General features: G+C 34.8%; 1 protein-coding gene across 8 annotated transcripts; it reads left to right on the forward strand.

The window, feature by feature from the left end:
- The first annotated feature begins 3,558 nt into the window (after positions 1-3,558).
- On the forward strand, positions 3,559-18,516 carry LOC105107310 (zinc ion binding protein). Of its 8 annotated transcripts, none has more exons than XM_011001190.1 (8): positions 3,560-5,345; positions 6,027-6,082; positions 6,176-6,448; positions 6,539-6,775; positions 7,120-7,239; positions 7,399-7,527; positions 7,971-8,006; positions 18,423-18,516. In XM_011001190.1, the coding sequence occupies exons 1-7, from the start codon at positions 3,680-3,682 to the stop codon at positions 7,989-7,991; spliced, it is 2,502 nt and encodes an 833-aa protein (XP_010999492.1). In that variant the 5' UTR covers positions 3,560-3,679; the 3' UTR covers positions 7,992-8,006; positions 18,423-18,516. The 8 variants fall into 8 exon arrangements, with proteins under 8 accessions (XP_010999495.1, XP_010999496.1, XP_010999492.1 ...); XM_011001189.1 differs by lacking the exon at positions 18,423-18,516 and adding an exon at positions 17,824-18,066; XM_011001188.1 differs by lacking the exon at positions 18,423-18,516 and adding an exon at positions 17,868-18,079 and having other exon boundaries at positions 3,561-5,345.
- The last annotated feature ends 1,422 nt before the right edge of the window (positions 18,517-19,938 follow it).

The following is a 19,938-nucleotide window of genomic DNA, read 5'->3' on the forward strand; positions in this document are numbered from 1 at the left end:
CATTTTCAAGTCCAAATTATAGCAACAACAAAGAAGTCTGGATCTTTTTTACAACCCGAGCACTATTTTGTGTTTGACTCATATTTGGAGTTCTTGAAATTCAAATGACCTTCATTTTTTTTTTCTAGAAAGTTTAGATAATTTCCTACAACTTTCATGTTTTCAAGCGGTTCCAATTCTTACATTATCAATAACGTTCTAGGCAGACAAGAAAAGATAAAAATTATTACCAAGTCAAGAGTTGGCCACCCACTCATCAATTAGTCATCAAATCAATAGTTTCCAATTTTGGCCTATAAAAGGAGACATTTGTCATGCATTTAGGCATCTTGGTCTGTAGATCAAAATTAGGGGTTTGCTTTCTCTCTTTGTATTTTTTTAATGTTTGAGTTTTATTTTTATTAATATCTTGTTTATGTCTTTCACTTCCTTTCCTTTACTTAGTTAGCTTTTATCTTATTTATGTTTTTATCTTGTTTATCTATGCTTCTCTCTTTCATCATGTTTAACTAAGTTTATTATGTCAAGGTAAAAAGGTTACACTAAAGGTGTAAGAATAAGTATAGTGTAAACTTAACATAGACTTTAATGTTTGATAATAACATGTTTTATATTTGTTATCTTATTCACTCTTTAATACTTTGCTTGTTAAATGACTAATCTAGATTTATGTTGTATAACATTTGGTACAACAAATATTTAGTACTTTTATAGCCCATATTGGATGGTATAACCAATAATTGAGCTATGAAAGGAACTTAATTTGTTGTTAACATAAGTTATAATCATGAATGCCCGATGAGATTTATAAGTATTAGTGTCGTGCATGGAAATTCGCATGGCATCGATTGATGATTTTTTTTATTACTTGTGTTTTGCTTGGTTCTTTGGAGTCGCCATCTAGTATTATAGTCACTAGGAACCTATGGTTTGTAAGAGTTTGAGTAAGGGATTGGTTGTGCAAGGAGAAGACGCATCACCCCCTGTGCACCCTACCTAAGGTAAGCTGCATTATTATTTGATTGTTTTTCTATGTCGAATTTCTATTCGTTGGTCTTTTCTAAGGTTCAAGGCAGATCACCTTTCATGAAGGAGTCTCTACCTTATTGGGTAAATTCTATCCATTATTTACACCTTATATCTTTAATACCCGAGAGTGTACTTTATCGTGTAATTTTACACCTCACAAATATTAAAATCTACATCTGAATCCTAAAAAAAAAGGTTGAAAAAAAAGAGGTTTTTGATATTTTGGCCAACCTTAATGGATAATCATAAACTAATTATGATATCTATTTTTTAGATTTTTAAAACGTGAGAAAGATGTAATTTTTTTCTTGATTTTGAAAAAAGACATGAAAAATTCTTTAGAACTTGGTCGTATGCAATAAAATATATTTTTTCTTTTTTTTCCCTTTTTTTTTAATATTTCGAAGAAAACCGGGTATTTTAATATCGGACTTGTAACTTACAATATAAGTATACAACCCAATATTAAGCAAACTTGATAGAAAAATATTTAAGAAAATCACAAATTTTTTAAAATGATCAATTTTTTTTTTTTGAAATTTCTTTTCGAGCTGGGCTAAAACTAATTCGGGCCAAACAGATGACTAATTAATTAGCCACTGCATGCAAAAATGAATTGTTCATGCAACGGCTATGAAGAACGAAGAAAAAAAAAGGTAGAGTAGGGAGGAGAGAATTATCGGGCATGGAGAGAGTTGGCGGGCTGGCTGGTGGTGCGCGGTGTGACTGGAGGTGTTCATGCAACGGCTATGAAGAACGAAGAAAAAAAAAGGTGGAGTAGGGAGGAGAGAATTATCGGGCATGGAGAGAGTTGGCGGGCTGGCTGGTGGTGCGCGGTGTGACTGGAGGTAACGAGGGCGGCGGCGTGCACTGGTCCCTGCTAGAAGAAGAATGAAACGGGTCCTATAAAGGAGAAGGAAAGCTCACGGCTAGAGCTGTTGATGTAGTTGAGGAGGGAGCTGCTACCCGAGTTGCTGCTAGTAAGAGTGGAAGCTGCTGGAAAGGGTGGTTGCTACTGCTGCTGTTGAGGTTGTGGTGGTGAAGAGAAAAAAAAGTTTTGTAGAGAAGAGAGGGAGAGAGAGAGAGAGAGAGAGGTGTTGCAAGCTTTGGTGAGATTACTGGGTGATGGATGAGATGTAGTGTTTCGTAGGAAGGACGGTGTCGAGATTAGTGGTGGCGGTTGGAGGCTACGACGAAGAGAAAAAGGAAAGAGAGGAGGCGATTGCAGGAAATTCAACAGGGGAGGGGCTGATTTTCAACCAACTTTGAGTTTGATTTTCTCCTCCCTTAGGTCATCAATAGAGCCTCTATCTATAGAAGATGGATATCGCGTAATCCTGTTCCCTTTTCTTCTTCATCATCCTTCTCATTTGACATAAACTCCTCTATATTGGTTGTGTTAAGTAGAGTTCAATCCAAATATGAAGCCCTATTAAAAATTCCTTGTAATTGAATTCCATGTTTGATGTATCTTTTTTCTTGAATTCCATGTTTGATGTATCCTTTTTCTTTCATAGCTTTAGATTGTGTTTATATGATTGCATTGTATCATTGAATCTATCTTGATTTTCTTATTGAATCAAGCCAACAAGTCAACTTTTTTCAATCAAAACTTTTGTGGTTTCAATATTTTTTTATATCGAGATCATTAAGAGAACTTTAAAAGATTATGCCAAAAATAAAGTTGATGATTAAAGAAGTAGCTAAAAATAATTTTTTAAATCATCTCCTCTATAATTTGAAACATCATTTGAAATAATCTTAATATTACATTGAGTTAATGGTAAATAATAAGAGTAAATTATTTTTAGTTAAATCCTATAATTTTAGTGACATAATTATTTTATATTCCAATATTTTCATATTTATTTGTAATCTAATTATTTTATTGGTTTTTATTCTTTTCTAAAAACATTATTAATCTCTTATCAAATATTTGTAATTTTGAACCATGTGGATTTTTTTTAACAAGCATATGTTTGGCCATCTAACCTAATCTAATAACTATCCACATTTATTATAATTCAAACAAAAACAATTAATTTCTCATGTTTTTTTTTTTAAATTGAATTCTAACATTTTTTATGTTGGTTTTAAAACATCACAACAAAAAGATAATGATAACTCTATCCTCAACTATTTTTTAATTAATTATTTCATTTATAATTTTATAGTAACATAAATATGACAATAACAACCTTAAAATATAAATTGTTATTGCTAAATATCAAATGAACCAAACTAATTTTATATTAATGAACATATTAGTTAGCAACCAAATGAGAAGTTTTATTTTAATGATATTTTTATATTTTAAATGAAATAAATAATATTTTATCTTTAAATTATACTTCTCAAGTGTTCTGTATTTTTTTGGACTTACTAGAATTTGACATGTATCTTCAAAATTGAATAACTTTTCACTATCAAAGTTAAATAATAAAAGAATAAAATACTTATCGTAGACTTATTTTAATTGCGGCAACACAAGTATCTTATTCTTTGTTTTTGTTTTTGTTTTTAATGGATAGGATCAAACGACTAGGCTACGACTAAAATAGTACTCGAACGACGTCGTAGATCGTCAACCAACACGAGGTATCTTGTAGTCGCAAAGAGGAGATGAATTGGTGAAGGAAATCAACTGTTAATGGAATTACCGGAATTACCAGAATGTCCGGTGTGTCTATCAACCTACGACGGCGAGGACACTATTCCAAGAGTACTCGCATGTGGGCATACATCCTGCGAGTCATGCCTTAAAAATATCCCCCAGAAATACCCTCTAACCATTCGCTGTCCTGCATGTACACAACTTGTCAAGTACCCATCACAGCAAGGCCCTTCTTCTCTTCCTAAAAACATTGATCTCCTTAGGCTGGTTCAGCAGCTAAAAGATCATAATCCCCAGAAATCCATCAACAAATCCCAAATTGACAAACCAGTCCTTGCTCAAGACTTTGACTTCTTTGTGCCTCCTTTATGGTCTGATGAGTTTTATACTTCATGGAAGAACTGGGTTCTTGACAGAGATGATGTTTTTGTTGAGGATAAAGAGAGAGGATATGGATTGTTAAAGGAGGGGAATAAAAAGGTGAAGGTGAGGCTTTTTAAGGTTGGTAATGATGGGGGTTTGTTGAGTGGTAAAGTGAAAGGATGTGTTTTTAATTTGAGTTATGTTGCAAAGGTTATGAATTTTTTGAATGGGATGAAGGAGGAGAAGAGAGATGAATTGGGTTTTATTTTGAGGATTTGTGCTAAACGGGGAAAAATCTGTAAGGTTTGTGGTTTGTGGTGTGATTTAGAAGATGGGGTTTTGTATTTTGTGTGTGAGAGACTTAATGGGAATGTTTTGGATGTGTTGGGTGATTTTGAGAATGGTTTGATAAAAGATGGTTTATCTAGTTTTGCAATGATTGGAATGGAAATGTATGAAGCAGTGATTGGATTGCACTTGGAAGGGCTAATTGTGGGAAGTTTAGGTGTTTCTTGCTTTGAATTGGATGATTTTGGACATGCGAGTCTAAGTTTGAGTGAGGTTTTGGTGATGGGAAGGGCAGTTCATGAGGGGCTTATGGAACTTGGCTCTGGTGGGAGAAGTTTAAGTGTTAAAAAATTGGGGAGATTGGTCGGTGAGATTTTGAAAAAGGAGGTTTTTGTGAGCCCAGAGGTTTTGTTTGGGATATTGAAGAGAGAGGGTATGGAGGTAGAATGTGGTAGCATTAGATATCCAATTGGCCTTGGCTCTGATGTTTGGACATTAGCTTGTACTGTCCTTAGAATGCTTATCGGGAAAGAATTCTTTGAGGAGCTAGCTGATCATGTAGATTCTATCATTTCAAAAAGAAGTGAAGACAATAATTTGGACTGTTCGGGTCTTTACACTGGTTTGATGGAGAAAGTAAGCTCTTTGTTGGAAAGTAAAACCGGTGAAGAATTGAAACCAATGCACCAGATGCTATGCAGGTCTTTGAGTTTTGATCCAGGGAATCGTCCACGTGCTATTGATACGTGGAAGTGTATTAGGGACTTATTTATTAGACATCAGCATGATACTTCTGTTCTCCAATTGGGTGAGGCTATCCATGAGGAGAATAAGGAGAATTTGCGAGTTCTTGGAGAACTATGTTGGGTGCCCATAAAAAAATCAACTCATAAAAAATCCGAATCAGCAGGAAAAAACAGTGGAGAAAATCAAGATCAAAGCGAGGACGTGAGAAATGATAAAGATATCGCTGAGGCTCTCGTGGAGGGGAAGGTCAAGTTCAAAGAAATGCAGGGCCATCTTGATTGTGTTACAGGATTTGCCATTGGAGGTATGAAATTTTACTTGATGCTTTTAGATTGCAAAATTATGTTATTCATTTAGTTACTTTCCACTGAAAAGAACTTGTTAAACTTGGGAGTCAGCATCTTATAGATGCTCATTCAAATTTTCAAGCATCAGTTCCCAATCAGGCTATCCGGTGACTTTATCATCATTTCAGAGATCAAAGTCATGGAAATAGCTCCTGCAGTCCATGCCATGCTGTGACTTTCCAAAATGTGGTGACAAAACTGCAGTAATTAATATAAGGCTCTCTTCGTTGCTGGTTATGTTGCAGCAGGATTTTTGCTGTCAGTATATCGGTTTTGACCGGTGGAAAATCCAAGCTGAAAGCTTGCTTCAGTTTCTAGATCACCACTCAACTTTTGTTAGATGACACTTGTTGGGACTGGGGAGGGAGCCTTTGAGGCATGTGCTCTGTTGTCATATTAATGATACTGAGATTCTGACCAAGGAAGATACCCTTATATTGGGTTGTATGAAGTTTCATCAGCATGATTTGAACCTTAAATTGCAATATGGTCTCAAGTTTCATAACACTGTTTATCCTTATTTTGACTTTAGTTTCAAAGTGGATGAAAAATTATTCTACCCCAGAGAGTGATGGAAAGACGAGAATATGATTGATCAACATACCCTCTTTCATTTGACAGTACTCTTTCTCTTGCAGGAGGATTTCTGTTTAGCTCCTCATTTGATAAAACAGTCCAGGTCTGGTCCTTGCAGGTATGCGCTATAAAGGCGACATGTGTTCAGTTTTTCTTTTTTTTTTTCAATTTCTTCATCAGTGAGCTTATTGGCTGAAAATGTTCCATGCAGGACTTCTCTCATAAGCACACATTTAAGGGCCATGAACATAAAGTTATGGCTGTAATTTATGTTGATGAAGAACTACCATTATGCATTAGTGGGGATGGTGGAGGTGGCATATTTCACTGGAGCATCAGTGTTCCTATGGGGAAAGAACCATTGAAGAAATGGTATGAGCAAAAAGATTGGCGTTATAGTGGAATTCATGCCTTGACCACTGCAGGGAATGGATATCTCTATACTGGTAGTGGAGATAGGTCAGTTAAGGCTTGGTCATTGCAGGTAAAGCTTGCATTTACCATCTACTACATTTTATATGCTACATGGATGTACAAGACCTTAAAATTTTTGTTCCTTTCCTGATTTCATTAGGATGGCACCCTGTCATGCATTATGAATGGTCATAAATCAGTAGTTTCCACGTTAGCAGCACGTGATGGGATTCTTTATAGTGGGAGTTGGGATGGAACCATCCGTCTGTGGAGTCTAACTGATCATAGTCCTTTGACAGTGTTGGGAAATGACTTGCCAGGAACTGCAACATCTGTCTTGTCTCTCATTGCAAACCAGAATATTCTTGTTGCAGCCCATGAAAATGGACAGATAAAGGTTTTATGTGCTCTATTTTTTTGTACATATTTGTTTATCTCCATACTGCAATTTTAGATACTAAACAAAATTTAAGGTTAAAGAGAAGAAATAAAATCACACACCATTAAAATAGGTTGTGTTTGAAGACTTGCTACATGAATGATGAAAGAACATGTCATAACTTCCACATGCACAGATCCCACCCCAAACCCCCCCCCTCGTTCCACAGGGAAAATAATTTGTTTTATCAACTGTTGAGGCTGATTGGGATTGCTTTTAGCTCTCCATTTTAGGAAAGGATTCCCTGTGCATTTGCTGGTGTTGCTTGTTTTTCACTGTGTTTAATTCATCGCTTCCTTCAGGCATGGAGGGATGATGTGTTTAAGAAATCAACACAATGCCACAATGGTGCGATTTTGGCTTGTGTCATGGAGGGAAAATGGCTATTCACTGGAGGTTGGGACAAAATTGTCAATGTACAGGTACATTATAAATTGACAGTCTCTGCATTGATTACCAGCAACTCGTGGAATAGAATTTGACAAGCTAACTTCTTTGATTTAGATTTTTTTAATGTAATGCATATTGGCATTTAGACCTTTCAGCATTTCATTCAACTTGAAAAGCTCTGTTTTTTATAGGAGTTGTCTGGAGATGAATTTCAGGTGGATACTAGACCCATTGGATCAATCCCAGGAGGTTCTGTGGTAACAGCTTTGTTATGCTGGCAAGGAAAGCTTTTTGTTGGTCATGGAGATAGGACTATCAAGGTGCGTCACCTCTCTTACATTTACTGCAGCCTTTCTAATATTGCTTTCCTTATCAGAAGGCTACATTCACATTTGCTTGCAACTGAAAAACCTATTGTTAAGGACTCTATTTGTTTGCATCCATTCTGTTGGTAAACAAATCTTTTCTGAATCAGTCATTAACTATAACTTCTAAAATGCTACTTGTTACCACCAACCTTTTAAAACTTGTTCCTTCAGTTCATTGAGTTATTATTTGTGTCAACATTTTGTTGCCTAGTGCTTGGATAGTTGCATGCTTGGATAATATTGGACCCCTAGCATATAGTGTAGTGCTTTTGTAACCATCAAAATTGTGCAACCTGTGCCATCTTAACCTACAAATGTTCTGACACATATTAAAGCATGCATTGAATTATCCATGACTTAAACTCTGAAACATTAAATCCTGTTTGCAATGCCAGGTATATTACCATGGAAAGTGACCAAAAGCTTACCAGGTAATTGCAGTTCTTTTCCTTGCACTTCTGACTCCATGTTCATTCAACCCTAGCCTCATGGCTTATTAAGTTGTCTTACTTTCGTAAATTTGAAGAACTACATGTTAGGACCGTGGGTATTCTGATAATTTCCTGTTGAAGATGGAACACAATGTTTAACATTGTTCTACAAATTATCTACATCCACATAAAAGTCAATTTTATTGTTAAGGGAGAGAATAAGCAGAAGGATTCATCCACTCGCAATCTCACTTTTTTTCCTCTCTTAGCAGTGTTGCAATGGAAGTCATTGCTGCTGTCCTTTGACAGCTTACTTTCTCTCTCCTTCTCTAGCTCTTTAAGCTCTCTTTTTGCTTCTACATGCTACCTTTTCTTCCTCTCTATGTATAGAGTATTGGACAGCAAATGGTAGTGAGCAACTCCTCACTCCTTTTTTTGTACCCATTATGTTAATGTGGAGATTTTTGTCTCCACTACTTAACAATCTCCCACTTGAAAACAAATGAGATTGGGATTGTTAGGTGATGGAGATAAAAGTCTCCACATGCCTACCACACTAGGATAATGGCCATGTCTATTAACATAGTGGGAAGTTGTGCTGGAATCATTATCAATTGTTAGCCATTCTTTGGCTTTAAATAGAGCTAATATGAATGAGCAAAATATGAGCTGTAGAAGAATAACAAAAGGATAGAGGGAGAGGGGTTGCTAAGGGCACCAATGAGTATGAGAAAAGTTCTCTTCTTGCTTCTACATGTTTTTCCTCTTTATTTATAAAGAGTATTGGACAACAAATAGGAGTGGGCACCAACTAACTCCTTTTTCGGTGCCTATTATGTTAGTATGATAGGTATGTGGGGATTTTTGTCTTCATTATCTAACAATCTCCTACTTGTGTAGCTATTGGTAAGGGCAGCAATGAGTGTGAGAAATGTTCTCTTCTTGCTTCTACATGCTGCCTTTTGTTCATCTTTATTTATAAAGTGTTGGATAACAAATGAAAGTGTTGGTGACCTTTATGTTAGTATGGTAATACATGAGGATTTTTGTCTTTATTCCCTAACAATCTCCCATTTGAAAACAAATGAAATTATTAAGTAGTGGAAACAAAAATCCTTACATACTTACCACACTAGGATAATAGCCATTAACTTAGTAATAAATCGAGTTGGTACCATTATCAATTGTTAGTTATTCTTTAGCTATAAATAGAGCAAATATGAACGAGAAAGATATAAGCGGAAAAAGAACATGAGGAGAGAAATAGAGAGGGGGGTGGTCTTGTGTAGCTGTTGCCAAGGGCAAGAATGAGTGTGAGAAAAGTTCTCTCTTGGATTCAACATGAGCCAATTCTTCATCTTTATTTATAAAGAGTATTGGACAATAAATGGTAGTGAACATTAGCTCACTCCATCTTTTTTGGTGCCCATTATGCTAGTGTGGTAGGTATGTGGGGACTTTCATCTCCACCACCTAACAATCTTATACTTGTGTGGTTGTTGCCTTGTTACCAAGCGCAACAATGAGTGTGAGAAAAGTTCTCTTCTTGCTTCTACATGTTGCCTTTTCTTCCTTTCTATTTATAGACAGTATAGGGCAACAAATAGTAGTGAGCATTAGCTCACTCCTCTTTTGATGCCAATTATGCTAGTATGTTTGGCATTTGATGACTTTTGTCTCCACTGCCTAAGAATCTCTTATTTGGAGACAAATAAGATTTTTAGGAAATGGAGACAAGTCACTCACATACCCACCACACTAGAATAACAAACATTAACATTGGGGGAGGGATTATATACTTTCACCCAAAACCTTGATCCATACACAGATTTACGTTTAAGTCTGATAAATTTATCCACTATAGAAGCAAAATTAAAAGTTGTCTGTAGTGACAACCTTTTAGATCTTAGAATCTTTAAAATGAGTTTTAAGCTAATATTAGGTTATTAGATCCTAAAACAAAAATTGAAGTACCTCCTATGCAATATACTAGTGAGGATAGAGATGAATTTGCCCGACAAATTCAAGAATTATTAGATGCCAACCTAATAGAGGCTAGTAAGTCCCCACATTTCAGCCCAACCTTCCTAGTTAATAAGCACTCGGAACAAAAAAGAGGAAAAAGATGCATGATCATCAATTACAAGAAATTGAATGACAATACTGAAGGTGATGGTTACTTATTACTTAGAAAAGACGAGCTCTTAGATCAAGTTCGTGGAAAAAAAGATATTCTCCTCTTTTGATTACAAAAGTGGATTTTGGCAAGTGCTGTTAGATGACAGCTCACAAAAGTTGACTGCTTTTACCTGCCTACAAGGACATTACTAGTGAAAAGTAATGCCTTTCGGCTTAAAGCAGGCCCCATCCATATTCCAACGGCATATGGATGAAACCTTTAAAGGATTTGAAAAATTATGTTGAGTTTATGTTGATGATATCATTATCTTTTCTGATAATGACATACCATGTCACTCATGTGACTCAAGTACTTGATAGGTGTAAAGAGATAGAAGTAATCTTATCAGAGCTCAAAGCTCAATTATTCAAAGAAAGTATATCTTTCTTAGGTTTAATAATTGACAAAGGTCAATTACAATTACAGAAACACATGGGCGAACATATCTTGGCCTTTGACAACCAGATAACTGATAGAAAATAGTTACAAAGATTTTTAGGTATATTGAATTATATCTCATTCTTTTGTCCCAAAGTTTGCTCAAATACGACAACCTCTGCAGGCCAAATTAAAAAAAGACATTGTTTGGCGGTGGACTGAATAGGACACAACATATGTGGACAAAATCAAAAAGACAATCAAGAATTTACTTCCGGTACATCACCCATCACAAGATGAACCTTTGGTAATTGAAACAGATGCCTCAGATAATTATTAGGGTGGAATTCTAAAAGCCAAACAATTGGATGACCCAGAATTAATTTGTGGTTACGCAAGTTGCACTTTCAAATCCGCTGAGAAAAATTATCACAACAATGAAAAGGAGATCCTAGCCCTTATAAATACCATTAAACGATTTTAGGTTTATCTCGTTCCAGTCCGGTTCATTGCAAGAATCGACAATAAAAATGTGTTTTTCTTTCTCAACACAAATATTCACGGTTTTTACAAACAAGGCCGATTAGTTAGATGACAACTTTGGTTGCAATATTTTTCTATAACATTTGAACATGTTTCAGGAATAAACATCTTTGCAGATACACTCTCTAGAGAATTTGCAGAACAATGTCAACCAAGGAGTTGATAGAAAAAATCAATCAAACTGATATGAAAATCACTAGAGCAAGAAAGGTGATAGAAGAAAAATCCTTGAAGATTGAACATTTTCAACATAAGAAAGGTAAGTTGATCATAAAGATCAACGATAAAGCTCAAGGAGCTAAAGGTTTTTTTGAAAGATTTCAAATAAAAATGGCAGAAGCCAAGGAAAAGAGTGGACTTCCTTCACAAGAACCTTCCACCTCTCAAGGAGAACATCTGGTTCCCGGAAAGAAGAGCCAAGTGCTCCCTTTTTAGTTGTATCTCAGGCAGTTAATCAAACGAAAGAAATTTCGATTAAACATTACACAATTTTCTATAGCCCTCATGTAGGTTGCTATAAGGAATGGCAGACGGTATAGCCGCTTGTGACAGGTAAACCTTATTGTTACAAAGGTTATCCCAACTATGGACTTGCACGACAAGCCCTCATGGATTATTGTATGAAGAACAATACCCCTCTTCACACATCTCCAAAATTAATCACTCCAGGTGATCTTTTAACACCAAAAACTCATAAAACCCCAAGTTATTATGATAAAGCCAAAATGTCAGCAAACCCTGTCATTGAAAATTCAAAGACCTTCTTAAGATTCAACAAAATCAACCAAAAAGGCCTAGATGAACATGAATTCATCTCATTGGAAACATTTGTCCAATATTATAGACTTGCAGAAGTCTCAAACACCACAGAAGGCTGTTTCATCAGTCAATCAAAAGGATTTAGGTTATTCAATGTAACCGAAGGAGCAGATCCTGAATTTGTTAAATTATTATTTCATTGTGGTCTCAGAAATAAACATGATTTATCCAGGTACAAATCTTAAAGAACTTAGCCAGCTTCCCCAAGGGATTTATACAGTTGTAAAATACTACATGCAGAAAGTTCTTAAGGAACAAGATCGTAGAGTTTATCTCTATTCAAAGCTCATTCCTTGATTGGCATGAAACAGAAGATGAGACAGATAATCTCAAGAATTATCCAGCATACCACTTCATTAAGCTCGGTATGTTAAGACGAAAATTGAACCCCTCTAGACTATCCTACAACCTTCAATCTTGTAGTCCTTTCTTAAAGTTTATCCAATAAAATAAATGTGTTTCTAACACATACATATTACACCTTGTGCAAAGTTTAAAGATTATTTCTTTTGAAAGAAAGAAGAAAAGCTTATCGACGGTAAGTACGGAAGTAGTCATAAGACTCCTGAATAACATTTGAATATCACCTAAGACCCGCGTAATAGAGAAGAAGGGCAGTGTTGATGTTGGAGTAGAGGAACCCTGAAAATACACAGGTAAGTTTTCTGTCTAAGCTTTCAGATAATATGGCTAACCCCATCTTAGAATTACTAAGGGTTTTAAATCAAATTAATTGGTCTTGCATAATAAGTTTAAGACAGGTTCATTCTGCCTTAGAAAGAAAAATTGAAATGTTAACACCAAAGATCCTAAGTGATCAAGAGGATGAGTACTTCACCCAACCCTAAAATCAAGCATTGAGGGTTACAGGTAAATATTATTTTATCATAAGTTAGATTTCCTTGGATACCACCAAAGATTGCATCTTGAGGATCTGTCATCCTTCTATCTAGTAAAGCAAGCTTTATTGGGGAATTTATTTCTACTTTAAAAGTGGATTTTAACATAATCTTTATGCTACCTATCTGAATGTAGCTAATAGTTTTTCTAATGTTTGTTGGGACTTTAGATAATTTCCGGGAAATTTCTTCCATAAGGACTAAAGGAATTTCTGTAGTTCCTCGAGTATTTTTAATATCTAAAGGATATTCTCTAGTTGAAATGCTAAAGGATATTCTCTAGTTGAAATGCAAAATGCAGGTAAGAATATGATTCTTCCTATTGAACAATTTATTTTTTATTTTAGAAATAGTACTAAGATTCTTAAAAACTTCATCAGGAGATAAAGTAAGAGAAGTTTTACTAACCTGATCAAGAAAAAGACCTTGATTAATTAAAATGTCTTGAGTAAAGACACCTTCTACTTCAAAAACTTCTTCTTAGAAGTCTTGAATTTCTTATTCTTCGTGAGTATTACTAATGAATCCTGTGATGTCAATATTTTTGCAAATATCAAATAACATATATAAATACAAGAAATATATTTATTCTAAAGGCAAGGCTCTGATACCAAGATCTCTCACCCCAATGTATGTGACTTAGGAAAACAAATAGTAGTGAGCATTAGCTCACTTCTCTTTTGATGCCTATTATGTTAGTATATTTGACATGTGAGGACTTTTGTCTTTACTACATAACAATCTCTTATTTGGAGACAAATGAGATTTTTAGAAAGTGGAGACAAGTCCTCACATGCTTGCCACACTAGGATAATGGCCATTAACTTAGAGAGAGATTGATCTCGAATCATTATCAAAATTTAGTCAACCTTTGGTAATAAATAGAGTTAATACGAATGAGCAAAATATGAGTAAAAGAAGAACTAAAGGAGAGAGAGAGGGAAAGGGGGCTTTTTAGTGCAGTTTTTGTCAAAGGCAATAATGGGTATGAGAAAAGTGAGAGTTAAGTTCATGTTTCTCTTTTATTGATGTGAATTTTTACTGCTTCTTTATCTTTAATGATATTGGTTGCTATGTGAATCTAAGGTGATTTGTTTAATCATGTTAAAAATTATGTTCCACCTCCAATCGATAATTATCAAAACATTTGCAATCCTAACAAGTGAAGAAGATGAACTAGTAGGTGTTTTGATTTTACCCATAAATGAAAGTGGTTCAAAATGTGTTTTGGATATTCTATCATAAAAAAAAGGTTGAAAGGAATGCACTAGTAAAAACAATGCAAAATACTAACATAAGACAGTTGCAAAGAGGGGATTGCCCTTTTGCAACCACGCATTCTTCACTAGCAATAATTTACCTAACCTTAATACTAATGAATTGACCCAGACTTCTAACTTGAACCAGAGTGCCATGTCAGCATTATGCCAACATTTAGTCTGTTGATACATTAGCAAGTTGCAAGTCGAGGTTAGGATCCAATGTGAATAATCCTACATACAACTAGATTTGTTACTAAAACTAGGCTATCTAATCATGCTAGATTTGTTTTCAACAAATTGTAGATGCTTTCAAACTTATTTCTAGCTAATTTGATCGTTTTGAATGTAATGATATAGTTTAGTTGTCAAGATTTATAATGAAAATGATCATGTGATATTATGAGATTGGTAGCTCGACTAGAAAAGGCATGCATAAATGGTAATGAAAAAGTTGCATGTGGTTGCCCAAAACATGTGTAGGATTGTTGTAAGGAATTCAACAACTTCAAGGAAGGAAAAATCAGTCTTATGGAAAGTGGAAGATTAGGGTCTAGAGTGATGACGATTATAAGACCAATCTTAATAAATCTATTGCACTGGTAGTGTTGCTAGATGTTGAGAAATCAATGGTAGATAATGAAGATATTCAGATCAATTGTAAAGGACAATCTTAACATAGCTAATAAGGGGAAATATATGGAAAGTCAATATGATGAATAGATAGAGGCCTCAAAAGTTCTATTTAAAAAGATTTAGTTTTAAATGAGACCCTTGTGATCTCTTTAATATTGCATAGAAACTTGCTTAATGGAAGTATTTGCATAATACTATTTTTGTATATAAGTAAGTTGATGGTAAGGGAATAGTTGGGTTTTACATTGTCACATGTGTGCGGTGTCGCGACAATCACTCACCACCCTCATCAGATGTGGTAAGTCTATCTTAGCAAATATAATAAGATAAGGAATTTTTATCTTTAATCAATGAAAAAAATGGAATAAGAGTTGTCACTTAGTATTTTGGTCATTAGAAACTCTAACTACTTTTAGAGATTGGATACGGAGACTAGTTGTGTAAAGAAAAGGTATTAACACCTCAAATATGTCTTACTTAAGATAAGCTGCATTGCTTTATTATCTAATGAAAATCGAAGGTCTTGTTATGGTTTTTAATTGTTGGTCCGTCTATGGTTCAAGAAAAGTTCTTCTCAGCAAAGAGGTTTTTATCTTATGGGATAAAACCTAACCGTTTTAATGTCTATAAAAGAATTATATTGAAAATATTAAAAATATATTTTATGTATAAATTTATAATCCCTGATATTAAGAAAACAAAATAATTTTTAAATTGTTTTTGAAATATTGGTCAAGTTCTCGTGACTTTAATAAACTGGTTATTAAAGTTAAAATGCATGCTAAAATATTTTTTTTTTGAAGTTTTCTTTGTTGTATAAAAATACAATATGATTTTTTTGCTTTGAAAAACTTGATTGTATGCATGAAAATAAAAATATTTTTTTTTAATGAAAATCGGGTAGTTTAATACTAGATTTTTATCTTTATAATATAAAAATATAAATTAATATTAATTAAAATGGCATAAAAAAACATGCAGGAAAATCTTGAATTTCCCAAAATGATTTGACATAAAAAAACATGTAGGAAAATCTTGAATTTCCCAAAATGATTTTTGAAAATTTTATTTTGACTGGGCCTAGCCAACCTAAAAAGAGATTGGCTGAAATTAGCCTACATGAAATCACGCCTGCTTTTTAGAAGGCTGGGCTGAGCCCAACCGCATGAGTTAAGCTGATGATCCAGCTCGTAACAACAATGGACTGGTTCCTATGCATGAGCACAACAACCAGTTAATTAATTAGACGGTTACTGTGCGTATGTAAAGTAACAGACTAATTATTCTTCTTGCTTGTAGAATATGTACAGTGCCTATTCTGTATGCAAGAAGATAAAAATGATTGTCGCGACACCGTATGTGCAACATAGATGTTCAAGGATCTTATGAAAACATGATTTCTTTAAAAATGTTATATTCGGTGACTATGATTGCTTAAAGGTAAAGCTAAGAAGGTCCTAATGGGAGGAAGAGAAACACAACAAAAGATAAAAGATTGACATCTTATTTTAACTCGGAGAGTTGTTGTGATAAGAGTAGTTATTATCAAACATAAACAAGGAATAAGGAAATCTAGTGAACAGAAATTGCATGAGGGCACATGGAGATTGTTCAGGAGTACCTGTAAGATCCAATGAGATATTGAAATGAGACTAGACAAGTGCAATGAAAGAATGTGTTCCTATATAAAGCTTATAGCATAAATTGTGTTAAGGTTGTATAATAAGAAGTCTTCTATGCTCTTCTTGAAGACAATAACTAAGATTTTTCTAATACATGCTAGAGTGAAAAGAGTAGTTATATAGTTATTGCATGTGCATTTATTTGAAGGGTTGTAATTGCTTGTGATGAAAGGCATAAAAACATTGGTTTGAGTTTTGAGCATTTTGAGTGAGGTGGTAGTGATCTCTTAGGGTGCAAGCACTATAACAAAAAGCGTAAAAGCTCTAAATATAGAAATCAAGAGGGAGGGTTGTGAGGAGTATATTGTAACTCTTTTTTTATATGTAATCAGTAGTATTGATCTCATTCATAGTGCATATGATAGAAAGTCTTGAAGCCATTTCAGGGCATCCCAAATGGAGGATGCAACAGCCCCACAATAACAAGTGAAGACACCTTGGTGAGGTGTGAGCCTAAAAAAGATCTCGTCAAAGTCAATGTTAAGGTTAGAGTATCATGTCAAAGTCTTGAAGCCATTTCAGGGCATCCCAAATGGAGGATGCAACAACCCCATAATAATAAGTGAAGACACCTTGGTGAGGTGTGAGCCTAAAAAAGATCTCGTCAAAGTCAATGTTAAGGTTAGAGTATCATGTCAAAGACAAGCATAAACAATTTTTTAGAAGTAATGTGAAGTTATCTGGTTGAGTGATAAATATTTTTTAGAAGTAATGTGAAGTTATCTGGTTGAGTGATTTTTTAGTGTGAGAAAAGGTGTGATTGATGGACTTTGATGATAGAAATATCTAGATGAGTGCATAGTCAATGATAAAATCTTGGCTATCTATAGAGAGTATTGGACAACAAATGGCAGCGAGGACCGACTTCTTTTTCAATGCTTATTATGTTAGTGTGGGAGGTACCTAGCAATGTCTAATTTGGAGACAAATGAGATTGTTGGGCAATGAAGATAAAAATCTTCGTATACCTGCGACCATACTAGGGTAGTGGCCATGAACTTAGTGAGAAATTGAGCTGGAACCACTATCAATTGTTAGCCATTCTTTGGCTACAAATTGAGCCAATATGAATGAGCAATATATGACCAGAAGAAGAACGAGAGGAGACAGAGAGAGAGGTACTACTGCCTAGGGCAGTAATGAGTGTGAGAAAAGTGAGAGTTGAGATGAGTTAAGTTAATATTCCTCCTCCTCCATTGATTTTAATTTGTACCTCTTCTCTATCTCTAATGATATTGGTTATTACGTGAATTTTGACAATTTGTTAAACCATGTAAAAAGTTGTGATTCGCCTTCAACGAATAATTATAAGAACACTCGCGGTCCTAGTACTAACTACTATATCCTTGTTTGGCTGATCATATATATTATTTGGATCTATGATTTTGTTTTTCAAAATATATGCCTTGGACACCGCTGCAGATACTATTGGGCTGCTAAAAACAGTCTTTGCTGGTTTCTTGCAGTCAGCAGCCTCTGAAGTCTGCAAATGATGATTTGTATACCGAACCGATCCTCGTACAATAGATTATGGAAAATGCACAGTGAAAATTTGGAATTCTCTTAACGGTACCATTTCTGCTGGAGAGGAAAATATTTTAAAAATGATGTTTCTGTATAGAATGATTGACACTGAGTGGTATTAGACATAGCTTTTAAATATTTTTTAAATTTTAAATTAATTTTTGTGTGTTTTTTTAATATATTTTTTATAAAATAATTTAAAAAATAATTTTTATTAATTCTCAAACGACAACAAACCACTTAATAACTCAGCAATTGAATATAATTTTCCTTTTTCATTTTCTATGTCCACATGAGGCTGTAGCAATAGGCACGCCACACATGGCCTCCCAGCCATCTCGAGACCTTCAAATTGGATAAGGGCTATGCTTTCCCCCACAAATACAACCCGTATGTCAATTGAACCCCCCAAAGAGAAGAAAAATCTCAATTGGGTTCCAAAATTATTTATTTATTGTATCTAGAGCTAAATTAATGGTTGCTGTTCGTCTTAGAAGCACTTGGAGCTGTTTCAAGGAAATAAAGGCCCAATGCTGATACTGACGAAGTCCAACTGAGTGAGACAGTGTGGTAAAGGGGGTTGTTCTTGGACATTGCTCAGCAAAAACTACGCCTTTGGCATGCTCTACGCCCGCCGGTTGGAGTTTTGGCCTGCAAGTTGCCAAGTTAGCTCTCTTATTATTATTATTTTTTTAAATTAAAAGGATGGACTATATGTTTTCAGGAAATTAATGTCAATTGATTTTATTTTATTTTTTTAATTCTGACTATCCTTTTCGTTAAACTAGAAACTGAGCAATAACAAAATGTTTCGTACCAAATTTGAATTTGAAAAAATGTAAGGGATCGAAAATGTGTCATATGAAAAATCAAAGGACTAAATTGATTTTTTGCATCAATTTTTAACTCACCACCTACATTTAGTGCTTTTTCCGACCCTGGTCCTCTTTTTAATTTTTCCTGGTTAATAAATATGAAGCAATTGTCTTCTAATTTTGCAATATAAGGACTCAATCAAGGGGGAAAAAAAAAACTTTGGGAATCAAAATGATTTTTTTTTTAAAAAAAGCACTGTTTCAATCAAAAGTGATCTAGGGGAGAGTGCACATTACACGCTTGCCCAGTAATTTTACCTCACCTCTTAGTTTCTTTATTAAAATATAATTATAATTTGTGGTTTCACCTCGATATTTCCTCTGATATACTACATTCAATTTGAAACACCCTTTAGTTGATTCTGTCTAGAAAACCACTTGGTGCACCGATTATTTTTATTTCGAGAAGCAACACAACTGGCCACCTGTCCTCATATATGCATTACACTTCTGATGAGTTGGCTTGGTTTTATCGTCAAGTTTATGATGCCTACCATCGAGCATTGTGATCTTACATGGTGAACTATGTGCAGTTTTTTCTGGTGGGTTCACTCTTTTGGGAGAGAAGTTATGGGGTGAATAAATCATCAGCTATGTCAATGCAAAAGATATTTTAAGTTATAGGCATTCTTGCATGGCATTATTTCAATTAAAGCAAGCCTGGTATGGTGAGGGTGTCAGAGGCTACGAATTCTGAGCAACAAGAAAGATCCCTTTCAGTTTTCCAAAGTTTGCTTTCATTCAGGGGCCATATGGATGCCATCTAAGCGTAATTATGAACTCATATTTTTTCAGTTTGCATTTGTTTACTCTAAAGCAATTGCCTGTATGGCATGTGGGGTTTAGCAGCTTCAGAGTGTGGTGGGAAATGGTAACGCAAAGCAGAATAGGCAATCGGGAGCAGTGTAGCATGTCAATTTGCTGGCTTATGCTTTTGCTGGTGGATTTGAAATGCTCTAAACATCACTGTTTCCTAGAGGAAGTGCGTTGAGCCCTCGAAAGCAATGGAGAAGGCCAAGCTGGGGGTCGAGAAATTGAAGGAAGGACTCTGTCTTCTTGAGAAACAAGAATGTTGCAACCGTGATAGAGTGAGTGAACTTGAGTAAATGGGTGCCCTTATCCTCACATTAAGAGTATT

This window comes from Populus euphratica, unplaced genomic scaffold, assembly GCF_000495115.2.
Source record: "Populus euphratica unplaced genomic scaffold, PopEup_1.0 scaffold309.1, whole genome shotgun sequence".
Classification (NCBI taxonomy): domain Eukaryota; kingdom Viridiplantae; phylum Streptophyta; class Magnoliopsida; order Malpighiales; family Salicaceae; genus Populus; species Populus euphratica.

Excerpts from the sequence above, each read along its gene's own strand:
- LOC105107310 (XM_011001190.1), top strand. The coding sequence starts at position 3,680 with ATGGAATTACCGGAATTACCAGAATGTCCGGTGTGTCTATCAACCTAC. Across the intron at positions 6,449-6,538 it reads TTAAGGCTTGGTCATTGCAG|GATGGCACCCTGTCATGCAT; the intron begins GTAAAGCTTGCA and ends TGATTTCATTAG. Across the intron at positions 6,776-7,119 it reads ATGAAAATGGACAGATAAAG|GCATGGAGGGATGATGTGTT; the intron begins GTTTTATGTGCT and ends CGCTTCCTTCAG.